Source organism: Momordica charantia (genome assembly GCF_013281855.1).
Source record: "Momordica charantia cultivar OHB3-1 chromosome 4 unlocalized genomic scaffold, Mcharantia_2.0 BLBB01000004.1, whole genome shotgun sequence".
Taxonomy (NCBI): domain Eukaryota; kingdom Viridiplantae; phylum Streptophyta; class Magnoliopsida; order Cucurbitales; family Cucurbitaceae; genus Momordica; species Momordica charantia.
The window spans coordinates 11,042,275-11,069,056 of NW_028275162.1; the positions used below are offsets into that span (position 1 = coordinate 11,042,275).

Sequence of the window (26,782 nt, forward strand, 5' to 3'; positions counted from 1 at the left end):
AACTTGATTTTATATGTTTGTTTGCATAGGAAGTTGGCAGGATGTAGTCGAGGTTAAGTTTAATTAGTTGGGTAGTTAATGTGACCTAGAGGTGTGCGGAAAATTATGGGTCGTTATAGAGTAAATACGTGTATAGACTGACAAAAGGCAGAGTAAGTATAGACAGATATGGTACCTAGATTTTTATCGATCGGCCTTCCTGCAAAGGATGGGATGAGAGTGTACGACTGTTCCGGTGACCCTTTTAATATGAGTTTACGACCTTCTCTCTTGCTCTCTAAGCCTTGTCATAACTTATATTGACTTCGTGCTTCTTCCAGACATAATCAATTATGTCGCGTGGACTATAGTGCCTCCCGTTGTTCGTACTTAACATTGTCTTGACACATTCACTTATCATTGTTGTTGTTGCTTGCTTATGGTGACTACGAACAATGTCAATCGAACATGTATGATCCAGTACAAGTTTTCTAATCATCCATAATTTACCGTCGCCATATCGAGAGGAGTGACAATACCACTTGCATGTTTCTTCGATGCACCTCACAACCAGCTGTTTTTAGTTGGATTTGACGGTTTTAAATTGGAAACTCCCTTTTAATGCAATAGTATAAAGCGCCTTCTTTAACTATTTTTTATTTTGAAAGATAGAGAATATTTCCAACGTGAAATTAGAGGGAGAACAGTCAAGAGCAATAAAGTCTATGAAAGTAAATTTCTTTCCCCTAAGGTACATTGTATTCTAAGCGATGTCTGAAAATTCACTAACCCCGTAGATGGTCTTATATACGGGGTCAGAATCTACAACTATGCAGTAGTCGCTGCACCTAACATCTGACAACAGGGATATGTCCCATGCCACGTCCCTATCTACTAACAGCCTCATAATTATCGATTTGCCAGCACCATTTCTGAAAAGTGAAAGTCGTGTAATCTTTTTTCCTTTTGGAAAATGAAGATCTCTAGAGATACATTCACAGAGTTGTTGTAGGCTGGAATCAAATGAAATTGAAACGTGCCCGGTACTGAACCCTTGATAATTGTTGTGCTCCTCCCAACTTCCATCATGTAAAACCGTGGCTCAAAATGATTGCATAATGTTCCTGCATTGATTGATTTAGTTCCTAAAAAAATGTAAAATGAAAATGAGTGGGGATTAATGACACCTTGTGTAAGAATATTAAAGAGACATTGTATTTAAGGTTGCTGATTGCAGTGGAATGTTCAAACCAATTAGTTATGTTTGTTAAAAAGAAATTAAGCATATTTTAAACTAGTTTGCATAATTGGTGCTTTAAATTTTGTGGAAGTATTTTAGGAATTAGGTAGATTTTGTAGTTAAGGTGGTTTCAATATTAAGTCGATAACATTTCTAGTTTATGGAGAGATTTAAGGGAATGTGGGACGCCTAAATGTGGATGGGTAAAATGAAGAAAGACTGCAAGGAAATATGAGAATGAAATGTGTGCAGGGATAAATAAGGAATTATATACCTCCCCAAATTTTAAGAAACCAATTTTGGCCATGTCATGCAATTTAGAAAAACTTTGTCCATTTTGCTTAACGATAACCTGTGAATAGTCATTCCTAAGGATTTCCCCTTTTGTATTTGTGTTGTGCTTTTCTTGACTGATTTCCAGGTGCTTTAAAATGGAAATGATTTTGAAAATTGATCCAGCAACCTACGCTAGTGCAAACCTAACATGTCTATCGCACATAGCGAACACAGGCAATGAGATTAAAAGAAAACTCACCCTCAATCAGCTTGCTATGTTCAGGAAAACTATCTCTGGCCACCTCTTCGAAGTGGATCTCGTATTTGTCGGGCCATTGATACACAACATTTTGCTTAGGGAGGTGAAGGAGAGTAGACCAAACATTATTAGCTTTAACCTTTTTGGGAGTAAGGTGTCTTTTGGTCGTAGAGAGTTTGACATTATTAGTGGGCTTAACTATGCCTAGAGTCCAGTTAGGAAAATCACATATCCTCAAAGACTTAGGGCCTTATACTTCAACGATAGAACAGAAATGTTGTTGAGTGAGTTAGAGAAGATATATACAGCTGCACAGTTTGAGGATGATTTTGATGTTGTGAAGGTGTTAATAGTGTACTTTGTAGAATTAATGTTGTTAGGGAGAGAGAGAAGCCTTAAGTTTGAACACACTTTGCTCGGAATAGTGGATGATTGGGAAGCCTGCTGCAATCACGACTGGAGATCGTTGTCGTTCGAGAAGGCAATAAATAGTCTGTAGCATGGTCCGTCCAAGAAGTCGAAGGATGGAGGGTTAAGGAAATCGTATAGTCTCTATGGTTTCACATGGGCGTTTCAGGTATGGACTTAGATACTATATTTTATGTTGTTTTTGTTTTATAATGTGGTTTAACATGTCCATTATGTATTTCTAAAGGTGTGGACGTACGAGACTATATCTTCTCTATCGGGACATGTTGCAACTAAATTAAGTGAGGACGCAGTGTCACGCATCCTCCGGTAGAGGTGTGGACATTTGACTACATATCATGTGTTAGCTAGAGAAATCTTTCGGTCTTCTACTGTAAGTTCATTATACGTTATAATTATTAGGGTTTTATTAATTTTCATCTTCATCCCATTGATATGATTTGTGTAGGCAAGAGCGCGAAGTTTAGTTGTAACCGATGCGGAGACGAACTTCCTGGATAGGACGTTCGAGCCACCCGAATCGAAGGACGACGAAGTTATGGTGGAAGGTTTTCATGGAAGTGATGCTGTTGAACCATCGGCAGCACGCAAAGAAACTGAGAATAATGCTGAGGGACTGGCTGGGAATGTCTCTCAGGGTGAGAAAGGGAATGGTATTGAGGGGAATGAGCACGAGGAGAATGAGCCTAAGGGGAATGAGAATGAGCCTAAGGGGAATACGAGTGAGAAGAAGAAACGTTTGTATAGTATGCGTCTGAGAAGAGTGGAAAAACGTTTGAAGCAAATGGACAAGCATATGGACGATCGGATGGGTGGTATTGAGGCTGAATTGAAATCTATTAGGAAATTTCTTCGGCGAATAGCTAAGGTAAAGTACTCAAGTCATTTGTAATAACTAACATACGTTGAAAGTTCCTTTATATTAATATGTCGGACATTGTCTAGGGTTTGCCTATTGATCCCAACAACATGTGACATACGGGATTGGGAGACGGACCCACCGACGGTGATGGTGGTTTAAGTGATAGTGGATGCGGTGACAGACCCGGTAATGCTGGACGGGGCGTTGGACAAAGTGGTGGTGATGGTTCTAAACCATCCGCCATGGACTGTGAAGGCACCGATGTTCACGAGATAGTGTGTGCTCACGAAGAGGATCAACATGAATCAGAACCAACGTCCGATGGATATCGTGCACAACAACAAGAGGTAAATTTTCCATTTCAAAATATATGTCTTGATCTGGTAATAACGACGTTTGCATGTGTTTTGTTTGAAGCAACATGCATGTGACTTGTTGTGCAAGGAAGAAGTGGTTAAGGAGGACGTTCACCTGGAGGGTGGACCTCTTGCATGTGAGGCGAAGCCCGATGTTTCTCAGCTGCAGGAACAGGAAAGGGTTCTGATTTGTTAGCCATACAAAGATTCGGCCTCGATCAGTGCACCCGGCGAGTGCACACTGGTTGAACGTATCATCATAGATTCGCATGACCCAAAGTCATCTGTAGACGAGATATTTACCTTCGATATTCGACCTTTTAATAAAGCACTTCTACTTTTGACATAGTTCCTGTAAGACCAATATGCGCATGATTTCACTGACTCGGATATGGAAGAATCGAAAGAAGTTAAATCCCAGAGTGGTGAGCATACATCGGATACGTCACATGTAATGCCCCAGGATTTTCAACAATTCCAAACAGGGACCGTTACTACAACTACCTAAAATTTTTACTTAAACAAGAGAATTATCTTCACAACAAGACTAAACAATAAAACTACTACGCTTCTCCTGCGCTAATCTGATTTCAACACTCACGAGAGCTTGAACAACCAAAACAACACTAAAGATTTAAGAGGAACTCAAATCCTTTACAGATATAATCCATTTCATACCAACTTCACATTAACCAAACCCCTCAAAGAAACCTTTACTAACCATAAACCATACACTAAATGAATATTAACATCTTGAATGGCAACGAAGCAAAAGCTAACTCCAGTTCGATCAACTTAAACAAATGTATTCATAAGTATCCTAAGTAGGTTACAGTCTCGTAGTTCAAGAAGCTAACAAAATTAATGTTCTAAAAAGAATAATGAATTGACAACCTTAAAACATCCTTTAAACCATAAAACTAAACAAAACCAACCACTAACAACTCAACTACAAGATTAAATAGTTGCAACTATCTTAACTAAGAGAAATTAATTGCACGCAGCATCGCTAATGGTCTTTCCGATCAAACCTCCTCCTCGCCCCCACCATTCCAAAGAGTAACCCTGTTACCTACAAAGTCTGGTGAGAAAAATTAGGGGTGAGTACAACCACGGTACCCAGTAAGCATTACATACTTGAGGGGTCACGCACAAACAACATGCTTAGCAAAGAATCCACACATCATGCTTATCAATAACTCCAAGCTTTAAATAAAACGAAACATATTAAAAGAAGCAGTTTATGCATAAGTTTAACTAAACATGCACCATGCATGTCAAACTCATCCTTACATCTCAACTCACTAGTTCTCTTTCCTAGTTCCTCCAAGACTTACTCCTTCGAGTCGTTCTGACCCCTGACCTCGCATAGCCAAGGCATCCACACTTCTCTCCGGTGCTTGACGTTGTACCTTGACATTTATCCCCAAGGCCTCAACTACTACCAAACGTAATGGTCCTTGGCCTCCAAGCAACTCCTAACCAATCACATTATGTTAGTCATCCAAGTCTAACTCCTCGATTCGCATCGGCCCTTGCCATTTATCCCCAAAGCCCGAGACTCATCTACAAAAGCTTGGCGTTCGACCTTGCCATTTATCCCCAAGGTTTTGAACTGTGCATCAACCCTTGATATTTATCCCTATGGTATCGACGACTACTCAACGTATTGGTCCTTGGCCTCCAAGCAACTTCTAACCAATCACATTATGTTAATCCTCCAAGTCTTACTCATCGATTCGCATCGGCCCCTTGCCATTTATCACCAAAGCCTGAGACTCATCTACAGAAGCTTGGCGTTCGACCTTGCCATTTATCCCCAAGGCTTTGAACTGTGCATCAACCCTTGACATTTATACCCAAGGTATCGACGACTACTCAACGTATTGGTCCTTGACCGCCACCACATCAAGACCCAACACTAATTCAACAATTAGAATCACCGTGCCGACCCTCAACCTTTGTACTCGGAGCCTCGACACTCATCTCTACCAAGTTGGGGTATCGATCCCCGAACTTTTCACCTGGAGCCTCGATACCCAACTAGTGACGTGCCAGCCCTCTGGCCCTGTTAGTCTTCCATTCATTTCATTACATCCTGAAACTCTTACCAGAATCCTACATGCTTCTAAGCCATGACCCATGCTTAAATGATCTCACCACAAATCAGCATACTTTATACATGAACATATGCAACTACCATTCAGGCATTGTCATCAAGCATCACAAGAATACATTTCTCTTTACATTCAGCATGCTTCGAATTTAGAAAAGGAAACCAACAAATATCCCATCAAACAAGTTCGCAATAATTCGTATTGGAATACAAGTTGCACGACAACGTCAGCATGCTCCAAACACAACAAATCATAGAGCCAAAACAGTTAACACAACTTTCACATTCAGCCCAACCAGAACGTAACATCAACCACATAGTCACCATTGTTACATCCAACATGTCTACAGTTCACGATACAACATATCATACAACTACATGTATTTCCAAATGTTACCTAGCAATTATATCATCAACAACATTTATAAGGTAACATCGATCTCAAACAATCATGCAACCGACACTCATAGGCACACAACAAGCAACCAGTTCATAGCAGCCTACAACAAACAATCCCCTTAAGTAAGAACTACTTACACACTCTCAATGTTCCTAATTCTTCGATTGATTCAGCACCTAGGCATTCAAATAAAAAAAACAGCATGTCAAGAAGACAGTTTTAGTCATAAAAATCAGTTATAAGGAGGGTTCGAAGGGTACGTTACCACAAAAACGATTTCGTTTGAGTGTGGGTAACTCATATCTAACTCAAGCAAGGGTGGGTAACGTAGATCGGGTTTCAAACAGGTGTGGGTAAGCACAAACACCACGAAACTGTTCCTGTCCACGTTTTGCAGCAGAGGAACGCGTCGAAACAACTTCCAATGACTTCGTTTTGCTATCCGTTACTACAAAACGACTTCGCTTAGGTGTGTGTAACTTTTATCTAACTCGAGCAAGGGTGAGTAACGTAAATCGGGCTTCGAACGGGTGTGAATAAGCACCAAACACCACAAAACTGATGTTGTCCACGTTTTGCAGCCGATCGCCGCCGCTGCCTCGCCGGAGAAAACAAAGAAGGGGGGCAGCTGAAACAAATGGAGAAGAAAGAGATGAGGGGTAGCTTAAGGTTTCCTTTCCTTTATTTTTGTTTTAATTTACATTCTTTTTGTTTTAATCCATTTTTCTTTATTTTGTTTTAAAACTAAAAGCTCGATCTCTTATTCTTATAGGAGGCCCAACTAGATAATACAATGGCCCAAAACAATAAGGCCAATAATTATACTTTAGAAATCAAATAAAACCCGAAACCTTAAATAAAATAGTTAACTGGAACTCTAAAACCCAAGAATAATAATCTGAAGAAAAAGTAGAATTTAGGAAAGAAATCCTAAAAACCGTGAATTTATGATTTAACTAAAAATCTCCTACACAGGTCGAGAACTTAAATTATCTTAATCCAATGAAATTAAACCTAATTCTAATTTAACCAAAAATTAGAATTTCAAAGTTATAAAATCCAAGAATTAAAGTTATCAACTTAGGGAAAAATCCAAAGACACTATTTATCTCTTAAAATAAACGAGTCAGAGAACGCGGGGCGTTACATCACATGTGGAGTCCAATATGGTACGCGTGCTCTCGCAACCGACCGAATGACCTAAACCTCGACAGGGATCGCGAAAGAGGAAGCTTCCATGGAAGCTTCGGGGCTCCTTCCAAGTTATGGTCGATGGGAAGAAAAAGAAGGTTTTTCGGTATGACCCGCTAATGCATGTCCCACACCAAGTAGTCGAAAAGTTTCACGTATGGATGGCCAACCCGAAAACAAACCATTACACCAAGAAGTCATGCTATGGTGATCGAGGGAAGTCGTGGTTGCGTGACCTTATCACACCGGATGATTGGTTGACGAGTGAGGTACAGGTTTGAAACCCTAATTCATGCTATGCTGCTGTTTATACTTTCCTAACACCCCTATTTTTTATAGGTAATCGATTCACTGATCATGTTCACGCGGAACAAGCTGGAGCAATGACCAGAATTGTGTTGTCGAAAGTTCACCACGGGTGACATAGTCCTTTCGGTACGTAGTATCTAATTGTTATACGATGCGTATGCATAATACATTGTGTTCTAACCTATTTTCAATACGAATCACAGAACTTCTTTCGACACACGGACGGACTGTACGAACAACTGATAGCCCCGAATGCGATACCAGAGATAGTTGCAACAAAATACAATTGGACCGACAACCATAAAATCGTCCTTAGCTACATAGACGGTACTCACACGAACTATCAGAAATGGTGGCTTGAATTAGACGCGGTCTACCTACCATATAACATTGGTGGGAACCATTGGATGATGGTTTGCATTGATCTGGAGGAGGGTGAGATCGTTGTTTGGGATTCCATGATGTTTAACACACTGTTGCGGGTATTGGAAGCCGAGTTGAAAATGATGAGTGTCGTCCTCCCGGCATTGATGCACAGGGCTGGTCTAGGTACTTAGGCCAATATTACCGAATATGCCATGACGCATCGTCAAGTAAGATCGGCGCCGCAACAGGCTGGATCAGGGGACTGTGGGATTTTCTGCGTTAAATTCTTTGAATATGATGTAACCGGTTTTTATTTGTCCACATTAACTCAGTCGAACATTAAGTTTTTTAGGGAGAAGATGGCGATTGAAATGTGGGCCAATAGGTCAATTTTTTTATAACAGGTCACATGGATGTACTTTACTTTATTTACCATTTGCTTAATCAAAGCTAAGACTTCGTAAGTGCATAATTGTGGCATTTGAAAATATGATTTTGTACTATAACATTTAAATCAGGTCAATATGTCAATTTTTTCTGAATAAACGTGTGCTAAATGGAGAATTTTGTGATGATTCTCAGGCGAAAACGCTTCACTTTTACTCGAGGATTGGTACATTTAATCAAACAATGCGCACGCTGGAAAATTCCCCGGGTGAAACCAATTCTATTTCGCCTGAGTTATTTTCCAGCGTGCACATTGTTTGATTAAATGTACCAATCCTCTGGCGAAAGTGAATCGTTTTCGCCCGAGAATTATCACAGAATTCTCCATTTTGTGTAGGCTTAAAAAAATTGGTTGACACCTACGGGCATAGATGGAAGTAGATAAGGAACTGTTTTCCATTGTAATGGACTGAAACAATAGATTCAACAAAAAAATGAAATACATGTGATTAAGCGTCCGTGGTTCGTAATGGTTGGCGGCAAGGTTTGCAGTTGTGCCCTCGGAGTCCACACCTGCTACATTTATGAACTTGGTGCGGCTCTCCGGCAGACGGTATCCGTATAGTTTGCCACCGTCCAACCCGAGGAATGTACTTTGGGGGCTCGATGGGGAATTCGACAAAGTGATTCGGCAGAACCCAATCGTCCTCGTCTTCCAGTGGATAGATAGGTTCAGCATATGCAGTAATTAGTGTCTCTAAACTATATTTCGGTGAACAAAACGTGTACCTGTTCACATTCCGAAACATGGCTGCAGCAACAGCATGGGAGCATGGAATCTCGTAGTAGTCGAACTGCTTGCACATGCAAGTCTTACTGTTCAGAATGACACACACTTTACTACTACCAGCGTGTACCTCGAACTCGTAATTGTTGATCGGTCGAACAGTGTGTCGTCAGGCTTGTTCTGAGGCTTCTCTTAGAATGTCCTCGGCATACTCAGTGAGAATGGATGTTCTTGATGCTGCACGTGTCTGCCATTCATAGAACCATCGTTGTAGAAGAGCCCGACAATGTTCAAACAGTGCAGTAACTGGCGAAGCTTGTTCATGCACAAGTACTGCATTCATAGACTCTGCAGTGTTAGTTGTCATCTGGTTGTACCTCAGTCCAGGTTGATAGGCCCGTGACCATTTGTCGAACCCAATTTCTTCAAGGTACCTTTGCACTTCTAGGAATCCAGCACGTTGGTTCCAGTAATATCGGAATGTCAACTTCTTAAATGCATTCGCTGCTTTAAGATATAGCGTCTGCATGCCCTCGTTCTTGAACTTATCATTCAAGTTCATCTTGACGTGATGCATGCAAGTGACGTGTTCTGCATTAGGGAATACAGTAGCAACAACGTTATTAATGGTTTGGTGCCGGTCAAACACAAAAGCCAATCCATCTACCTCTCAAATAGACATTTTCATTTGCTCTAAGAACCATGTCCAAGAGTTGTCTGTTTCCCTATCAACGATTCCAAATGCTAGTGGGTAAATTTGATTATTACCATCTACCGAAGAAGCAATAAGTATCACACCTCTGTATTTTCCTTTCAGATGAGCATCGTCAATGACAAGTCAGAGCGAATGCTACTTGTGAACCCCCTGATAGAACATCCAAGGGCCATGAAAATATATTGAAAATATTTATCATCCTCAACCTTCAAATTAAATACCGTACCTAGATTCACATATTTTAACGCCTCACCGTATTTATGCAGTAGAGTATAAGACTTCTTAGGCAAACCCATCAATAAGTCCAACGCTACTTCTCTCGCATGCCACGCCTTTTCGTAACGAATATGTTAACGTTGGAATCTCTACGCATGTCACTAACAATATCTTTTGGCCTATAACGACGGCTTGGATCCTCAAGGTTTGCCTTTATGATCTGACCCACCACGGGACTTCGTGCTTGTCTGTTATCATGTTTCATTACCTTACCTTTGAAAGTATGCACATCAAAAAACTTAGAGATGAGGAAAGTATCGGAACCAGGAATCCTCCTCGCACGCATGCCCCATTTACATTCACCCTCATAGCATGCAACAGTTAACAAACTCTTCGTAGATTTCTTCACGCAGTATTCAAAATTCAACCACATTGCAAAGACCGATAGATTGAACTGCAAATCTGCCTTCGATTTGAAAGTACTCCCTACTGCAATCTCTTCTAAGGTGAAACCAAGTTCATCAACTGTCCTTGATATATCTCTAGAGTAAGATGCTTGAGCAGTTGTACAAGGTGTATTCATACTAACCGTGGTAACTTAATGTAAGGGTGCAAAAGATGGGGCATATACATCCACTGGCTCTACACCCTCTTCATTGTCAATCCCCACATCATTCTCAAACCCTACATCATTCTCAAACTCATAATCATCACCCTCAAATTCGTCACCCTCATAATTATCCCCATCGTGATCTTCGCCCTCATCGTTATCATCATCGCTTAAGTTGCATGGGACAACATTGTCACTCAACGGTGTTATTGATGGGACAGAACATGAGGGACCAACACTCGGTATCGTGGAGTGCATGGGAATAGGAATGGGGACATCTTGACCTAACTGGTACAGAAATGAATCGAACGCTTCAGATGCAAGAATGACCAGATTTTTCAAATTGCTACCACTGTCGTGTCTTTGCTTCAGTATCACAGATACATACAATGGAACTTCGGAAGGATGTGGAGGGCCTCTAAAAAAAAACTAAGGCTGTAATCATAAAAAATATAATACTTTGGTACTTGGGAATGAAATTTATATAAACACTGTATCACAATATCAAACTTGTCAATACCCACTTTGGTGAGCCAATACATTTCACTGATGAGCTCATTATATATTATACTATTATCTACATCCAAACCTCCCATAATTCCACCATTATAAACAGATTGCGCCTCATTCCACTGACCACCGTAACTAACAAACAGACAAGACATCTTGCAAACGTATATAAAATTATAAAGAAAAATAAAAGGAAGAACATTCGAAGAAAAAAAACTGAATATATGTCATGTTTCAGGCGAAAATCATCAGGTTTCGAGCGAAATAAATTAAGTTCCGGGCGAAAATCATGAAGTTTCGAGCGAAATCTTTAACTATTCCGGGCGAAAGACTTGTACGCTTCCGGCAATGTTCTTACGAATTATAACTTTCGGCCGGGAATTTAAGAACCCAGCCGAGGTTCATCACAGTTTCTGAGTTCGCAAAGAAAATGAACCTTTACTTAAAAATAAAATATATATATATAAACAAAGATTCACTCTACGCATTAACATTTAACATAATCAGAACACCATTTCTAAAAGCAACAGCTCTTACCTTCTCCGTGTGATATATATATCCAACGGGAAACAACCCTAAGTGCTTAGATGGATGAAGGATTGACCTTGATGTTAGATCAACGTGGTACACTTTTTCAAAGTACAATGTTCCTTTGGTTGTGCTATCTGAAACCTGGTGAAGCCTTAAAAGTTTCGTAGGTACTTTTTCTGAACATTAAACGTTTAGGTGTATGCATTAATTGAAAGTTGGTTGATTGATGGGATTACAATTTCGACCGAAAAAATCGTCAAACCTCGCTCGAAAATTTAATGTCAATTTTAAACATCAATCCCCGCCAATAAATATGCAATTTTACTGCATTATTTGAAAAAACCCCAGCCGGGAAATGTTCGACTTTGGGCGAGTAATGCTCCTCAGGAAATGTTTCAATGAATTCAATATTCAAGGGTAGTTGTGTACATTTATTCCACTGGCTTTGTCAGAAAAAACAACTATGGGTCATCATAAGCATTTTTGAAGGGTTAGATTATTTGAGAAAAAAAAATACATTGGGGTCAAATGGGTCAATATCCTGCTTTTGAGTTTATAAAGAGGGAGATTATAGATTTTGCTATAATTGTAAGTCCCCAAATCTGAAGTTTTACAAGGTATGGTGGTTTCAGCATCAGAGCAGGGAATCTCCACCATTATCGTCTTCTTCCTCGAGCTGTCAACACTACGATGAAAAATTCTCTCCCTTCCGATATTGGCTCGTGAAGCATCCCATCCCATTATCCTCAATTTCCCCTCACCCAAAATCAAAGAAAGAAAAATATATATGGGCGATTTACAATCTTATGGCACAATGATAGTGAGAGACTAAATCAGTTGTTGGAATTGAGATTTCGGATCCGGGCCTTCTCGCCGCCTGGTGTTCTTCAATTCTTGTAAAATGAAAAAAGTCGTTTGTTTATCTTTCAAGAATTATGAAAATGATTTGAAAGAAAGGGAGAAAATGAACTCCGTGATCAGACTTAAAATTTATTTCTCAAATTGATACAGACTTAAAAGTTGTTGCAGTCACTGGAAGAGGTTGAGGCCAAGTCTCTGGCGGCGGCACGATTCTTGCAGGAGGCCGCCGTAGTCGTTCTGGGTCATTGCTCCAACATTTCCATTCTTTCCGTGTTTTTTATCCTAAATCGAATAAAACTTATACCGGCCGAAAATTAAACCGAACCACACAGCTGGCGAATTAATATGTCCACACAAATCCTAGTTGGCAGCCCCCTCAATTTTCTGTTAATTCTTAACCCAATTTTTAACGGGAGGGACTAAATTATAATCAATTTCAAAGTACATGACCAAATCGTTACTTTTGAAAGTTCAAGAACTAAATCGTTACTTTAATGAAAATATAGGGACTAAATGTGTTTTTTAACCTTAAACTTTCAATTTCATCGATTTAAGCAATTTAAATAAGTATTGCAACAAATAGTTTTCCAGAACTAAATCCATAAACAACTACTGAATAATATAAAATTCAACTAATAAAAAACTCAAATCCATGTAGTAAAAAAAAAAAAAAAAATTCTAAAAGCTTAACCACCAAATCAAGGAATAAAAAATATTCAAACTTAGCAACAGAATGCCTAAATGCAAGTAATTAAAAATATCCACAATTAGAGAATATCAATACCTACAAAATCTTTGAAAAAGAAAAGAAGAGGAGGGAAACTTAACTCATTGAGGATATTAGTACACAACTTATTCAAGTAAAAGAATTTAAATTGCACCACTTACTGAAGTTTAAAATTTAAATGGATGAAATTAAAATTTTAAGGTTAAATTTGACTCTCCGACCCAAGTAAAAATTGAATTTTTCTCTAATTAAAATCATCATTTACAGAAATACCGCAAATAATATTTCTAGGTTATGTTGGAGAAGTGTATGATTATTATTTTTTTTACTTTTATTTGTACTGAATAAAAAATTGATAATTATGAAATTATAAATTTATAAATAACATTCAATATTCGGTTTAATTAGAATTTAGAATTAGTCGCGAATTTGGCCACCTGTTGATGTTGATGTTGATGAATGATGGAGATTAGGGAGTTTCAGCATACAACAATATGCCAATCTAAGTTAGATTAGAAATGAGACAAGATAAGAGAGAAATAAATAAGTAATAGTTAGGAATTATTTAGAACCTGTTTGGTAATAGTTATGAATTATTCTCTCTTGGTGCCTTTATTCATCATGATTCCTAGCTTTGACAATATCACAAAAGGGGTATTTACAATGTAAAGAGTGGATACAAACTTTTTATGCATCTAAAAAGCGCCTCAACCTCTACTAGAAACAATAATAGTGGAACCTACAGGTAGACTCTTTAGAAGCCTGATATTCCATCCAAAATAAAGCTTTTTCTATGGGAAGCATTTCATGATCTCATCTACCAACAATGTTTACACTTCATAAACGAGGAATGAATGTCTTACGTACCCTCATGCCCAACTTGTGAATCCATGCGAGAGACAAGCAGCCATGCTATATTTATTCCTTTGCAAACAAGACAAGCATATCTAGCAACACCTATTCTCACCTGTTGCTCTCTCAAAGAATCCAAATCTGCAATTTTATAAAATTTGGGGTGAGTTTAGTGCCAGAAATAATATTGAGGATCTCGAGTTAGCAACAACCGTTTCTTGGACTATTTGGAATGATAGGAATAGTGCAGTTCAAGGGAAGCAAACACCCACTATAATCTCCAAATGTGGATGGATTTGCACTTACCTCTCAAATTTTCGAAATACCCCATGCTCATCGCGTGCTCTGTGTTGTGGGCATGCTTGTCCAGGGTGTGTTACTCATGGCCGCATGTCCAAACCATCCTCACCACTCGCTTTCCTTTCATGTCTTTAAAGCTTTCTAGTGTAATTTTCTTGTATCGGGTTTTTGGGGTTGTAGGTGGAAGTTGGCTGAGCGGCTTTGGAACTAGGTGTGTATTAGTAAGATATGTAAGCACGCCAAATTTCAAGCCAATCGGAGTTCACACGGGCCCTGTAGGCCACCGAGTGACTCCTCGCCACTTAGGACGTCTACACCTGCCACACCAAAAATGCCTTATAATGTACCTTAGGGGGGACCAAGTAGTCATCAAACCTCCCCCCGACCAAGTGTTGTATACTTTCTTGCAATCAAAGCTTTCTTGCATCCAATGTCTACAATGCTTGTTTTAAAGATGTTTCCAACTGTTTTTCTCTCTCACGTTTTCTAAAACCAATTTTCTCTTAAAACGTGAGCGGAGGCTAGACCCACGACCGAGATTGTCCGCAACTTACAGTTTTTCCCGGCTGACTTGCTCGTTTAAGCTAGAGCAAGTGCCGCACAATCGCTCGAGCTGCTTTAAAAAGGTGCGATTGTGACAAGTGGTATCAGAGCTTAGTTAGCTCCTCGACCCGAAAAAGTCCGGAACCATGGCGGCGACAAAACAACTGAGCAAGTCGCACGTCGACCGACTGGTGGAGATAGAGGAACAACTTCTCTACCTAAGAGAAGTCCCAGACTCCCTCCGTCTGCTGGAGGCGCGAGTTGATGAATTCTCCGAGAAGTTTGGAGAAATAGACGCAGTGAATGCCCGTGTAGACGGGTTGCCGATACAGGATATAGCCATGAGGGTTGAGACCCTAGAAAGCAAAGCTACGCGTCCTGGTAGCTTCGAACATGGAGATAGTTCCACGAACCCAAACACCCAGATAGAAGTACGTATGAGAGAGTTAAACAACTCGCATTCGGCAATGATGCAATTGTTTAACGAAATGACAGAAGACCTCAAAGTAACCATCGACACCCTTCGAACTGAGATGACTGAAATAAGCACTAGAGTGAACCTAACCATGCGAGCCGTGGGAAATCAGGCTCCCAACCAAGCGAACATGGGGTTCAACAAGTTGAAGGTCCCAGAGCCCAAACCATTCAATGGCAATAGAGACGCAAAAGATCTCGAGAACTTCCTGTTCGACGTAGAACAGTACTTCAAGGCTACGGGGACAACGTCAGAAGAGATGAAAGTGACTTTGGCCACCATGCATCTTACTGATGATGCAAAGCTGTGGTGGAGATCTAAAGTCAACGACATTCAGAATGGTCGATGCACGATCAATAACTGGGATGATCTAAAGAAAGAATTGAGGGGTCAGTTCTTCCCCGACAATGTCGAGTTCATGGCTAGAAGGAAGCTACGTGAACTCCGACACACTGGAACAATCCGGGACTACGTGAAACAATTCTCTGCCGTGATGCTGGATATTTGCGACATGTCAGAGAAAGACAAGGTGTTCGTCTTTATCGAAGGATTGAAACCATGGGCCCGAACCAAGCTTTATGAACAAAGGGTACAAGACCTTGCCACCGCCATGGCCTCTGCCGAAAGATTGCTAGACTATAGCAGTGAACCATCCCACCCAAAAAAGAATGCTACAAACCCCACTGGGGGAAACAAGACGTTCAAACCCTTTACCCCAAAGAGTCGGGAAGCTGACAAGAGACCTCAAGGCCCGAATCCTGGTCCTTCCCGAGGACCCTATCCACAAAGTCAAAACGCTCAAAGGCCGATATCATGCTTCTTGTGCAAAGGTCCCCACCGGGTAGCTGAATGCCCACATCGAGCTGCCCTTACTGCCCTTCAAGCATCCGTTCAGTCGTGCAATGAACCTGAAGTTGGAACGGATTGTGAGAAGGAAGAAGACGAAGAAACACCTAGAATGGGGGCGTTAAAATTCCTATCTGCCATTAAAAAGAGGGTCAATGGACCCAAAGGAACGTCTGAAAAGGGGCTTATGTTCGTAGATGCTACGATCAATTGTAACCCTGCAAAGAGCACCATGGTGGATTCGGGTGCAACCCACAACTTCATATCAGAACAGGAAGCCTGCCGACTGAAATTGACTATTGAGAAGGATACGGGTAAGATGAAGGCCGTCAACTCCGAAGCTCTACCCATTGTGGGAGTTTCTAAAAGAGTGGCGTTGAAATTAGGGACGTGGACAGGCAGTGTCGATTTCGTAGTAGTTCGCATGGACGACTTCGACGTTGTACTGGGGATGGAGTTCCTCATCGAACATAAAGTCATACCGATGCCTCTGACCAAGTGTATGATTGTCACTAGTAATAATCCCACTGTGGTCACAGCTAGCATCAAACAACCTGGTGGCATAAGGATGATATCCGCGTTACAGTTGAAGAAGGGCCTCAACCGGGAGGAACCTACCTTTATGGCCATTCCGATGGTCGAACAGCCGGTGGAGACAAGAGATGTCCCACCTGAAATTCAAGTTGTCATGAGAGAGTATGTTGACATAATGTCAGATAGTTTACCGAAGACCTTACCTCCTCGACGAGGGATTGACCACGAAATCGAGCTCATTCCAGGAACTAAACCTCCAGCAAAGAATGCTTACCGGATGGCTCCACCGGAGTTAGCCGAACTCCGAAAGCAGCTAGATGAGTTGTTAAACGCTGGGTTCATCCGCCCAGCTAAAGCTCCCTTCGGAGCCCCTGTGCTGTTTCAGAAAAAGAAGGATGGGACGTTGCGTCTGTGCATTGACTATAGAGCCCTCAACAAAGTCACGGTTCGCAACAAGTATCCCCTCCCAATCATAACCGACCTGTTTGATCAATTACACGAAGCTAAATACTTCACGAAATTGGATCTCAGGTCGGGCTACTACCAAGTGCGTATTGCAGAGGGTGACGAGCCTAAAACTACTTGTGTGACGAGGTATGGGGCTTTTGAATTCCTCGTGATGCCTTTTGGATCAACGAATGCCCCTGCCACGTTCTGTACTATGATGAATCAGGTCTTTCACGAATATCTCGATCAGTTTGTGGTAGTCTATCTAGACGATATAGTGGTATACAGTCCGACGCTGAAAGAACACCAGATCCATCTCAGGTTGGTCTTCGACAAACTAAGGCAGAATCAGCTATACGTAAAGAAGGAAAAGTGTGCGTTCGCACAAAAGCGGATCACGTTCCTTGGCCACGTGATCGAACAAGGGCAGATCGGTATGGACACAGATAAGGTAAAGGCGATCCAAGAATGGAGAGTCCCTACCTCTGTGACCGAGTTGCGCTCCTTCTTAGGGTTGGCCAACTACTACCGACGATTTATCGAAGGATTCTCAAGGAGAGCCACCCCAATGACAGAGTTACTGAAGAAAGGAATGACCTGGATGTGGTCGAAGGAAAGTCAGGACGCCTTCGAAGATCTAAAGGCGGCCATGATGAAAGGCCCAGTACTTGGGCTAGCCGACGTGACGAAGCCGTTTGAAGTAGAAACGGACGCTTCAGACTACGCTTTAGGTGGTGTCCTTCTCCAAGACGGTCACCCGATCGCTTACGAAAGTCGCAAGCTGAATAATGCGGAACGACGTTATACCGTATCAGAGAAAGAAATGCTAGCAGTCGTTCACTGCCTCAGGTCTTGGAGGCAGTACTTGTTGGGCTCATATTTTGTGGTAAAGACGGACAACAGTGCAATTTGCCACTTCTTCAATCAGCCTAAGCTAACATCCAAACAGGCCAGGTGGCAGGAATTGTTAGCCGAGTTTGATTTTAAGTTCGAACACAAGGCATGAAAGTCCAACCAAGCTGCCGACGCTCTTAGCCGTAAAGGAGAACATGCGGCCCTGTGCATGTTAGCCCACATTCACGCCAGCAAAGTGGACGGGTCGATCCGTGACCTCATTAGAGAGTATCTTCAAAGAGACCCCTCCGCCCGATCTGTGGTCGAGCTGGCTAAGACCGGGAAGACCCGCCAGTTCTGGGTTGAAGGGGACCTATTATTTACAAGAGGAAACAGACTGTACGTGCCAAGAATGGGAGACCTGAGAAAGAAACTCCTACATGAGTGTCACGATACTCTATGGGCTGGTCACCCGGGGTGGCAACGGACTTGCGCCTTGCTGAAAAAGGGGTACTTTTGGCCAAATATGCGGGAAGATGTGATGCAATACACGAAGACCTGTCTTATCTGTCAGCAAGATAAGGTAGAAAGGACTAAAATAGCAGGGTTGCTTGAACCCCTACCAACTCCTACGAGACCATGGGAGAGTGTGTCGCTCGACTTCATCTCTCACTTGCCCAAGGTAGGAGAACATGAAGTCATTCTTGTCGTTATTGATCGATTTTCCAAATATGCAACTTTCATTCCGACTCCCAAGACGTGTTCCGCCGAGCTGACGGCGCAGCTGTTCTTTAAACATATAGTAAAGCTATGGGGAGTTCCGACGAGCATCGTTAGCGACAGGGATGGCCGATTTACAGGAACCTTCTGGACGGAACTTTTTTCTATTCTAGGTTCAAGCTTGAACATTTCCTCGAGTTATCACCCACAGACTGATGGTCAGACAGAGAGATTCAACAGCATGCTTGAGGAATACATGCGTCACTTCATCGATGCCAGACAAAAGAACTGGGTCCAGCTGTTAGATGTGGCTCAATTCTGTTTTAACGGTCAGACAAGTTCTTCAACAGGAAAGAGCCCCTTTGAGATTGTGTGCGGAAGACAGCCGTCTATGCCACATATTCTTGACCACCCGTATGCGGGGAAAAGTCCTCAAGCCCACAACTTCACAAAGGAATGGAAGCTGACTACAGAAATTGCTCGAGCATATTTGGAGAAAGCTTCCAAGCATATGAAGAAATGGGCCGACCGCAAGAGACGCCCTCTCGAATTTCGAGTAGGCGATAAAGTTCTTATCAAGCTGAGGCCAGAACAGATTCGTTTCCGAGGACGCAAAGACCAGAGACTCGTGAGAAAGTACGAGGGACCCGTGGAAGTCGTTAAGAAGGTGGGGAGTGTCTCGTATAAGGTGGTGTTACCAGCTTGGATGAAGATTCACCCGGTGATCCATGTGAGCAAATTAAAACCTTACCACCCCGACCTCGAGGATGACGAACGTAATGCTGTTGTGCGGCCTGCCATCGACTTCAAACGGAAGGAAGACAAAGAAGCAGAAGAGATCCTTGCAGAGAAAACCAGAAAGGTGGGGAGACCCGTTCGAAAAGTTCGAGAATTCCTCGTCAAATGGAAGGACCTACCTGATGCAGAGACCAGTTGGGAACGAGAAGAAGACCTTAAAGCCTGGAAGACGAAGATCGAGGACTTCAAGCTGCAGCAGTTGACAGGGACGTCAACCATTTAACTGGGGGAGAATGTTGTGGGCGTGCTTGTCCAGGGTGTGTTACCCATGGCCGCATGTCCAAACCATCCTCACCACTCGCTTTCCTTTCATGTCTTTAAAGCTTTCTAGTGTAATTTTCTTGTATAGGGTTTTTGAGGTTGTAGGTGGAAGTTGGCCGAGCGGCTTTAGAACTAGGTGTGTATTAGTAAGATATGTAAGCACGCCAAATTTCAAGCCAATCGGAGTTCACACGGGCCCTGTAGGCCACCGAGTGACTCCTCGCCACTTAGGACGTCTACACCTGCCACACCAAAAATGCCTTATAATGTACCTTAGGGGGGACCAAGTAGTCATCAAACCTCCCCCCGACCAAGTGTTGTATACTTTCTTGCAATCAAAGCTTTCTTGCATCCAATGTCTACAATGCTTGTTTTAAAGATGTTTCCAACTGTTTTTCTCTCTCACGTTTTCTAAAACCAATTTTCTCTTAAAACGTGAGCGGAGGCTAGACCCACGACCGAGATTGTTCGCAACTTACAGTTTTTCCCGGCTGACTTGCTCGTTTAAGCTAGAGCAAGTGCCGCACAATTGCTCGAGCTGCTTTGAAAAGGTGCGATTGTGACACTCTGCCTCCACTATCTTTCCATGCCCATATGGTCAACAATTTTTAAACGACTGCAGTCCAACACAAATCACCCAAGTACTCATTACCCAACATCCGCAAACATTCAGCATTGCCAGATATAATAAAAACTCATAAAACATGACAAAAACTTCATACAGATTTCAGACAACAAACATCCCCACCATAATATTTATTTTAATGAATATTCACTGCAAACACACATCATTCCACGACAGATCTCGGCAGCTCAACGATACAAAGTTTCTACTATTATCACCAACGAACATTCAACACTACCTAGGCATACAAACCAACATAAACGAGAGTTATACCGCACGACATCGTATCAGAACCATTTTCAAAACATCACACATGGTACATCGACAAATAAATAATAAACACCAACACACGCACCCACCCACGTGCTACTTACAAACACTTGTCCTAAAGCTCCTAAGCTCGTTGAGCACTTCCTACTACAAAAGAGCACGATCTCGAGGTTAGTAACCAATTAGAAACATTTAGTTATAAACGAAGCCGAGTCTAGGTAGAGTCGTTACCTACTAACCCACACTAAAACAACTTGGGTTAGGAGTGGGTTGACGTCGAAGGGGTTCGGGCTCCCGATCTGAGTTTCAAAGGCCTTAAGCTTGCTGTCCCGACGTCTAGAGGTGATAAGTAATGCTGATTTGGGTCCGATTAGAAGTGGGTCAACGCTGAACCCATGCCGAAAAGAGTGGGTAATGCCGATTTGGGTTCGAATAAGAGGGGACCAACGTCGAACGTCACCGGGACGCCGGAAAACGTCACCGAACTCGTTGGGCTTCACGAGTTTGGACTGTTCGGGGCTGTCGGAGTTTGCTGCACGCAGAACAGGTCACGCGCCGCTACTGCACGACGCCGGCGCCGCTGGAAATCGCCGCAACTCCTCGAGTCCGCCGGGTTCGCTGCTCCTCGCGCCGCCGCACGCTGCTTCAGGCCGCCGCCATCGGAATCGTTGAGGGACGGGAGGTCCACCGTTTGCCGCTGCCGTCGGGGAGGAAGCTCGCCGCTGCCGTGCTGCTTCGCCGGAGAACAAGAGCTGCCGGCTGAACAAGAAGAAGAAGGAGAAAAACTAGGGGGGGCTGTCGGCTAAGAAACCAAAGGGATGGAAAGAGAAAAAGAAGAATTTTAGGGTTTTCCCCTTTGTTTTGATTTAAAACAATTTCTCCATTAAGCCCAATCATTCAAGCCCAAACCCAAAGAAGGACAAGTCCATTCCCTCCACCCAAGACCCAACATACCAAGCTCGGTTAATAAACATTTAATTGGATTGTTAGAGCCCGATAATTATCGATAAATTAAACAATAATTATCGCTAAATTAAATTAACATTCACTTTGAAATTTAAATGAAAAATAAAAATCTCCCGATTCGAGATTAACTGACCTGAGGGGCTCGGGGCGTTACAGACTTCCCTCCTTCAAAAACTTTCGTTCCCGAAAGTGGACTGTTCTAACAGTTCAGGGTATCTCGCCTTGATATCGTCCTCCCGCTCCCAAGTAGCTTCTTCCACTTGGTGGTTCCTCCACAAAACCTTAACCAAGCGAATCGCCCGGTTCCTCAACAATTTGGTCTCTCTTGCCAAAATTCTGACGGGTATCTCCTCGTAGCACAAGGACTCATCCAATTGTAATGGTTCAGGATCCAAGACGTGCGAGGGGTCATGAATGTACTTCCTCAACATAGACACATGAAACACACTGTGAACTGCTGCCAACGACGGTGGCAAGGCCAACCTATACGCGACTGGCCCGATACGTTCCAAAATTTCAAAAGGCCCAAGAACCTCGCGCTGAGCTTGCCCTTCTTCCCAAAGCGCAAAATCCCCCTTACAAGTGCCACACGAAGAAACACCTGTTCACCTACCACAAATTCGAGCTCTCTACGCCTGACGTCTGCATAACTCTTTTGACGGCTCTGTGCGACTTGCATCCTTCCCCTCATCTTTTGAATGGCACTGTTAGTCGCCTGCACCAAATCCGATCCTAAGAGAACTCTTTCTCCGACTTCGTCCCAATTAACCGGATATCGACACTCCTTCCCATACAGTGCCTCGTATGGGGCCATCCCAATCGTGGCCTGAAAACTGTTATTATAAGCGAACTCTATTAGGTAGAGGTACTTGTCCCAATTACCACCAAAGTCTAACATGCAAGCTCTGAGCATGTCCTCTAAAACCTAGTTCACGCGCTCTGTCTGACCATCGGTTTGGGGGTGAAACGCCGTGCTAAAGTCCAACTTAGTACCCAGGGACTTGTGTAGACTCCGACAAAAAGTCGAGGTGAAACGCGGGTCTCGATCAGACACTATGGATACCGGTATACCATGTAGCCTGACAATTTCCTATAAATACAGTTCCGCCCATTTTTCTACTGTATACGTTGCCTTGCCGAGAATAAAGTGAGCGGACTTGGTTAAACGATCTACAATTACCCAAATCACAGTGAATCCCTTAACCGTCCTTGGTAGTCCTGTAATGAAGTCCATAGCCACATCGTCCTACTTCCAGACTGGTATGCTCAAGGGTTGCAGCAATCCAGCAGGTCTCTGTCTTGAAGCCTTAACCTGTTGGCAAGTCAAACACTTGCTAACAAACTGAGCTATTTCTCTCTTCATGTTATGCCACCAGTAATGTTTCTTGAGGTCTTGGTACATTTTGGTACTTCCTGGATGGACCGAGTAGGGAGTATTGTGTGCCTCTCCCAATAAGTCCTTCCTCAAAGAATAATCTTTTGGCACGCACAACCTTCCGCGAAAAAACAAAGCTGCCTCACCTGTGAGAGTGAAATCCCCCTAGCCCACCATACTAAAGCCTTTGGCCAAGCTAGGGTCTTCCTTTTGGGCAACAATAATCCTCTGCCTCAGACTGGGTTCCACCGAGAGTCGAGCCAACAGCGCGGAGACATCATCCACTGTTAGCTCTACCTCCAAGCGTTCCAACTCGCTGTGCATTGGACTGCAGATCGCAACAAGAGATGCCACACTTGCGGCCCTTCTACTAAGAGCATCAGCCACCACGTTTGCTTTACCCGGGTGGTAACTAATCTCACAATTGTAGTCCTTCACCAACTCTAACCACCGCCTCTGTCTCAAGTTAAGCTCCTTCTGAGTGAAAAGGTACTTCAAACTCTGATGATCCGTGAAGACCTGAATTCTCTCCCCGTAAAGGTAGTGCCTCCACAACTTTAAGGCGAAGACCACTGCTGCTAGTTCTAAATCATGAGTAGGATAGTTAAGCTCATGCGCCTTCAGTTGCCGAGAAGCGTAAGCTATAACTTTCTCATGTTGCATCAGCACACATCTCAAGCCCTTTCGCGAGGCGTCGCTGTAAACCACTAAACCTCTCGTCCCGTCGGGGACAGTTAACACCGGGGTAGACACCAAATGCTTCTTCAGTTCTTGGAAAGTCTCCTCACACTCGCTGCTCCAAGTGAAGGTAGCATTTTTACGAGTCAACTGCGTCAACGGTGCCACTATCCGAGAAAAATTCTGGATGAACTTTCTGTAATAACCAGCCAAGCCGAGGAAACTACGAATCTCCGTAACGGAACTAGGTCTTGGCCAGTTGCTAACAGCCTCTACCTTGGCGGGGTCTACTGCAATACCCTCCCTGGTGACTATGTGTCCTAAGAAAGCCACTTGGTTCAGCCAGAACTCACACTTTGAAAACTTTGCATACAACTTATTTCCCCGTAGTGTAGTCAAAACCAACCTGAGATGTTCTTCGTGGCACTGCTCAGTCTTGGAGTATATCAGGATGTCGTCAATGAACACGATGACAAAAGAATCTAAATACTCCTTAAAGATCCGATTCATTAGATCCATAAAGGCTGCCGGAGCATTTGTGAGTCCAAAAGACATCACGACAAACTCATAGTGCCCATACCTTGTTCTGAACGCCGTCTTCGAGATGTCAGCCTCCTTTAGCCTTAACTGGTGGTACCCCGAACGCAATTCTATCTTCGAGAACACCTTCGCCCCCTGAAGCTGATAAAAAAGGTCATCAATGCGTGGTAGGGGATACTTATTCTTAACCGTAACTTTGTTTAGCTCTCTGTAATCTATACAAAGTCGCATAGAACCGTCTTTCTTCTTAACAAAGAGCACGGGCACCCCCCAAGGGGATACGCTTGGGTGGATGAAACCCTTGTCGAGTAATTCTTCCAACTGTAGCTTCAGTTCTTTCAACTCTGCCGGAGCCATGCGATAAGGTGCTTTCGAGATGGGAGCCGTCCCTGGCAGCAACTCTATACAAAAGTCCACTTCGCGGGACGGAGGCAAGTCGGGGAGGTCCTCAGGGAACATGTCAGAGAACTCATTGACCACACGAACTGCCTCAATGGTCGGTACAACCTTCCTTGTATCCACAATGCTAGCCAAATAGGCCCAGGCACCACGCTGGAGAAGATGGCTGGCCTTCAATGCCGACACCACTCTCGGGACCCCGGCCTTGGCTCCTTTAAAGGTAAAGTTCTGTCCGGAGGGCAAGCGGAAGCTAACTTCCTTCTTCGAGCAATCAATGTTAGCCCGGTTGGCAGCTAGCCAATCCATGCCTAGGATCACATCGAAATCCTGCATATCCAGTTGGATTAACTTCACCTCCACGGTCTAACCATCGAAAGAGAGCTGGCCTCCTTTCACAACTTGATTAGTGACCAACACAGATCCTGACGGAGTGGATACCGACAGCAAAAAGCCCAACGATTCTAACCCTAGGTCCGCATGCCGAACAAAAGTAGAAGCAATGAAAGAATGACTAGACCCTGAGTCAAATAAAGCGTAAGCAGGCATGCTGAGTACTAAAACAGTCCCTGCAAAAGTAACACGCATGCAATAAAACACAAGCATATACACACAGCTCAAGACTCGCAAAGAGAAGGTACCTGTGACCACCGCCTCGGCATGCTCAGCATCCCCTCTGGTAAGAGCGAAGACGCGCGCCCTATGGGTTCCTCCTTGAGTTGCCGGCGTCGCAGGGATCCTCTGGCCTAAAGCTTGGGTATTCGAGCCGATCATCGGACACTCCCTTGCAAAATGTCCTTCCTTCTGACACCTGTAACATATTCTCTTTCCCGCCCAGCACGGCCCAGTATGGTTCCTCTTACAAGTGGGGCAGACCGGAGAAGCAGTCTGCCTTTGCACAAGCTGCTGGTGCCCCCTCGAGGGTTGATTGGAGGAGAACGATGCAAATTTCCTCTTGACCCCCGAGCTGGAGCCCGTCATCTGTCGAGACTGAGGTTCCTCGAGACATTTGTCCATAACCAACGCGCACCTGACTGCTGCTCCATAAGTAGTTGGTTCCTTGAGAACAAGTAGCCCCTTGATCTCTCTACGCAAACCGTCAATGAACTTGTCAATCTTTAATTGTTCAGTAGGAATATATTGCATTCCAAACCGGGACAGCTCCGTGAACTTCCTCTCGTATTGGGCCACAATTAGGCTCCCTTGACTGAGACGGAGAAACTCTGCCCGTTTTTCGTTCCTGACAGTCACGGGAAAATAGTACTCATAGAGTAAGTCCTTAAACCTCGCCCATGTGACGGGTGCGTTGGCGTGATCCTCTGCTGCCGCCACCGACTCCCACCAGTTTACTGCTTCTCCCCGAAGCATAAACACTGCTCCCCGGACCTTGAATTCGTCGGAGCACCCCAAATACACATAAAGGGCTTCCAACTCCCTGACCCATTCCTCCGCCGCGGTAGGCCTCTCACTCACCCCGTTGAAAACGGGTGGTACGAAGCGTTTGAAATCTCTGATGAACTGGATCTCCTCTTGTTGAATCTGTGCCCGGCGTGGCTGCTGCGCCTGAGCCCCACCGGCTCCATTCGCATTATTCAGCAATACTTGCAATGCCTCAGCTAGTAACGCCACCTGGGGATTCACCTGGGGAACTCCCTGAGGTGCTGCCTGCGGGACCGGGGGTGCTACCCCTCCAGGAACTGCCGGGGGAACATTTGGATCTGCTGCCTCCTCACCCCTAGGGTTCGGATCCTCGTAGTTGTGAGCTCTCGTGTTCCGTCGAAAAGCCATTGTCTAAAGGAACAGAGAACAGAGCACCAAGGTCAGTAGCACACTAACCGGACGCAACACAAGTGAAAACTTCAAGCAAAGTCTACATAATGAATCCAAAAAACACACTGACCTATCCAGTATCAGTCAATAATAATATCTCAATCATAAGCAATGTAAGACATTCATGATCGAACATCCAGAACTCGGAAACGTACCTGGTGATGACGAGGAGACTGACAAGGACCGTACACTAACGACCTAGATTCTAGGACAGTCTACAGGAACAACTCCGCTTTGATACCAATTGTAACGACTTAGAAATTTTTGCTCATCTTTAGGTCACGTTAAGTGCCCAACTAATCAAATTTAACCCCGGCTATGGCCTGCCAACTTCCTATGCACATAAACTTATAAAGTCAAGACCC

At 43.4% G+C, this 26,782-nt stretch overlaps 2 protein-coding genes across 2 annotated transcripts; both read right to left on the minus strand.

Annotated features, from left to right (window-relative positions):
• Positions 1 to 8,679: 8,679 nt before the first annotated feature.
• LOC111017546 (uncharacterized) lies at positions 8,680 to 18,867 on the minus strand. The gene is made up of 3 exons (XM_088122918.1): positions 18,837 to 18,867; positions 9,170 to 9,401; positions 8,680 to 9,070 (listed from the first exon to the last, which is right to left on the minus strand). The coding sequence occupies exons 1-3, from the start codon at positions 18,865 to 18,867 to the stop codon at positions 8,680 to 8,682; spliced, it is 654 nt and encodes a 217-aa protein (XP_087979044.1).
• A 6,086-nt stretch (positions 18,868 to 24,953) lies between these two features.
• LOC148211791 (uncharacterized) lies at positions 24,954 to 26,375 on the minus strand. The gene is made up of 2 exons (XM_088122919.1): positions 25,229 to 26,375; positions 24,954 to 25,156 (listed from the first exon to the last, which is right to left on the minus strand). Exons 1-2 carry the CDS (start codon positions 26,373 to 26,375, stop codon positions 24,954 to 24,956), a joined length of 1,350 nt encoding a protein of 449 aa, XP_087979045.1.
• Positions 26,376 to 26,782: the final 407 nt, after the last annotated feature.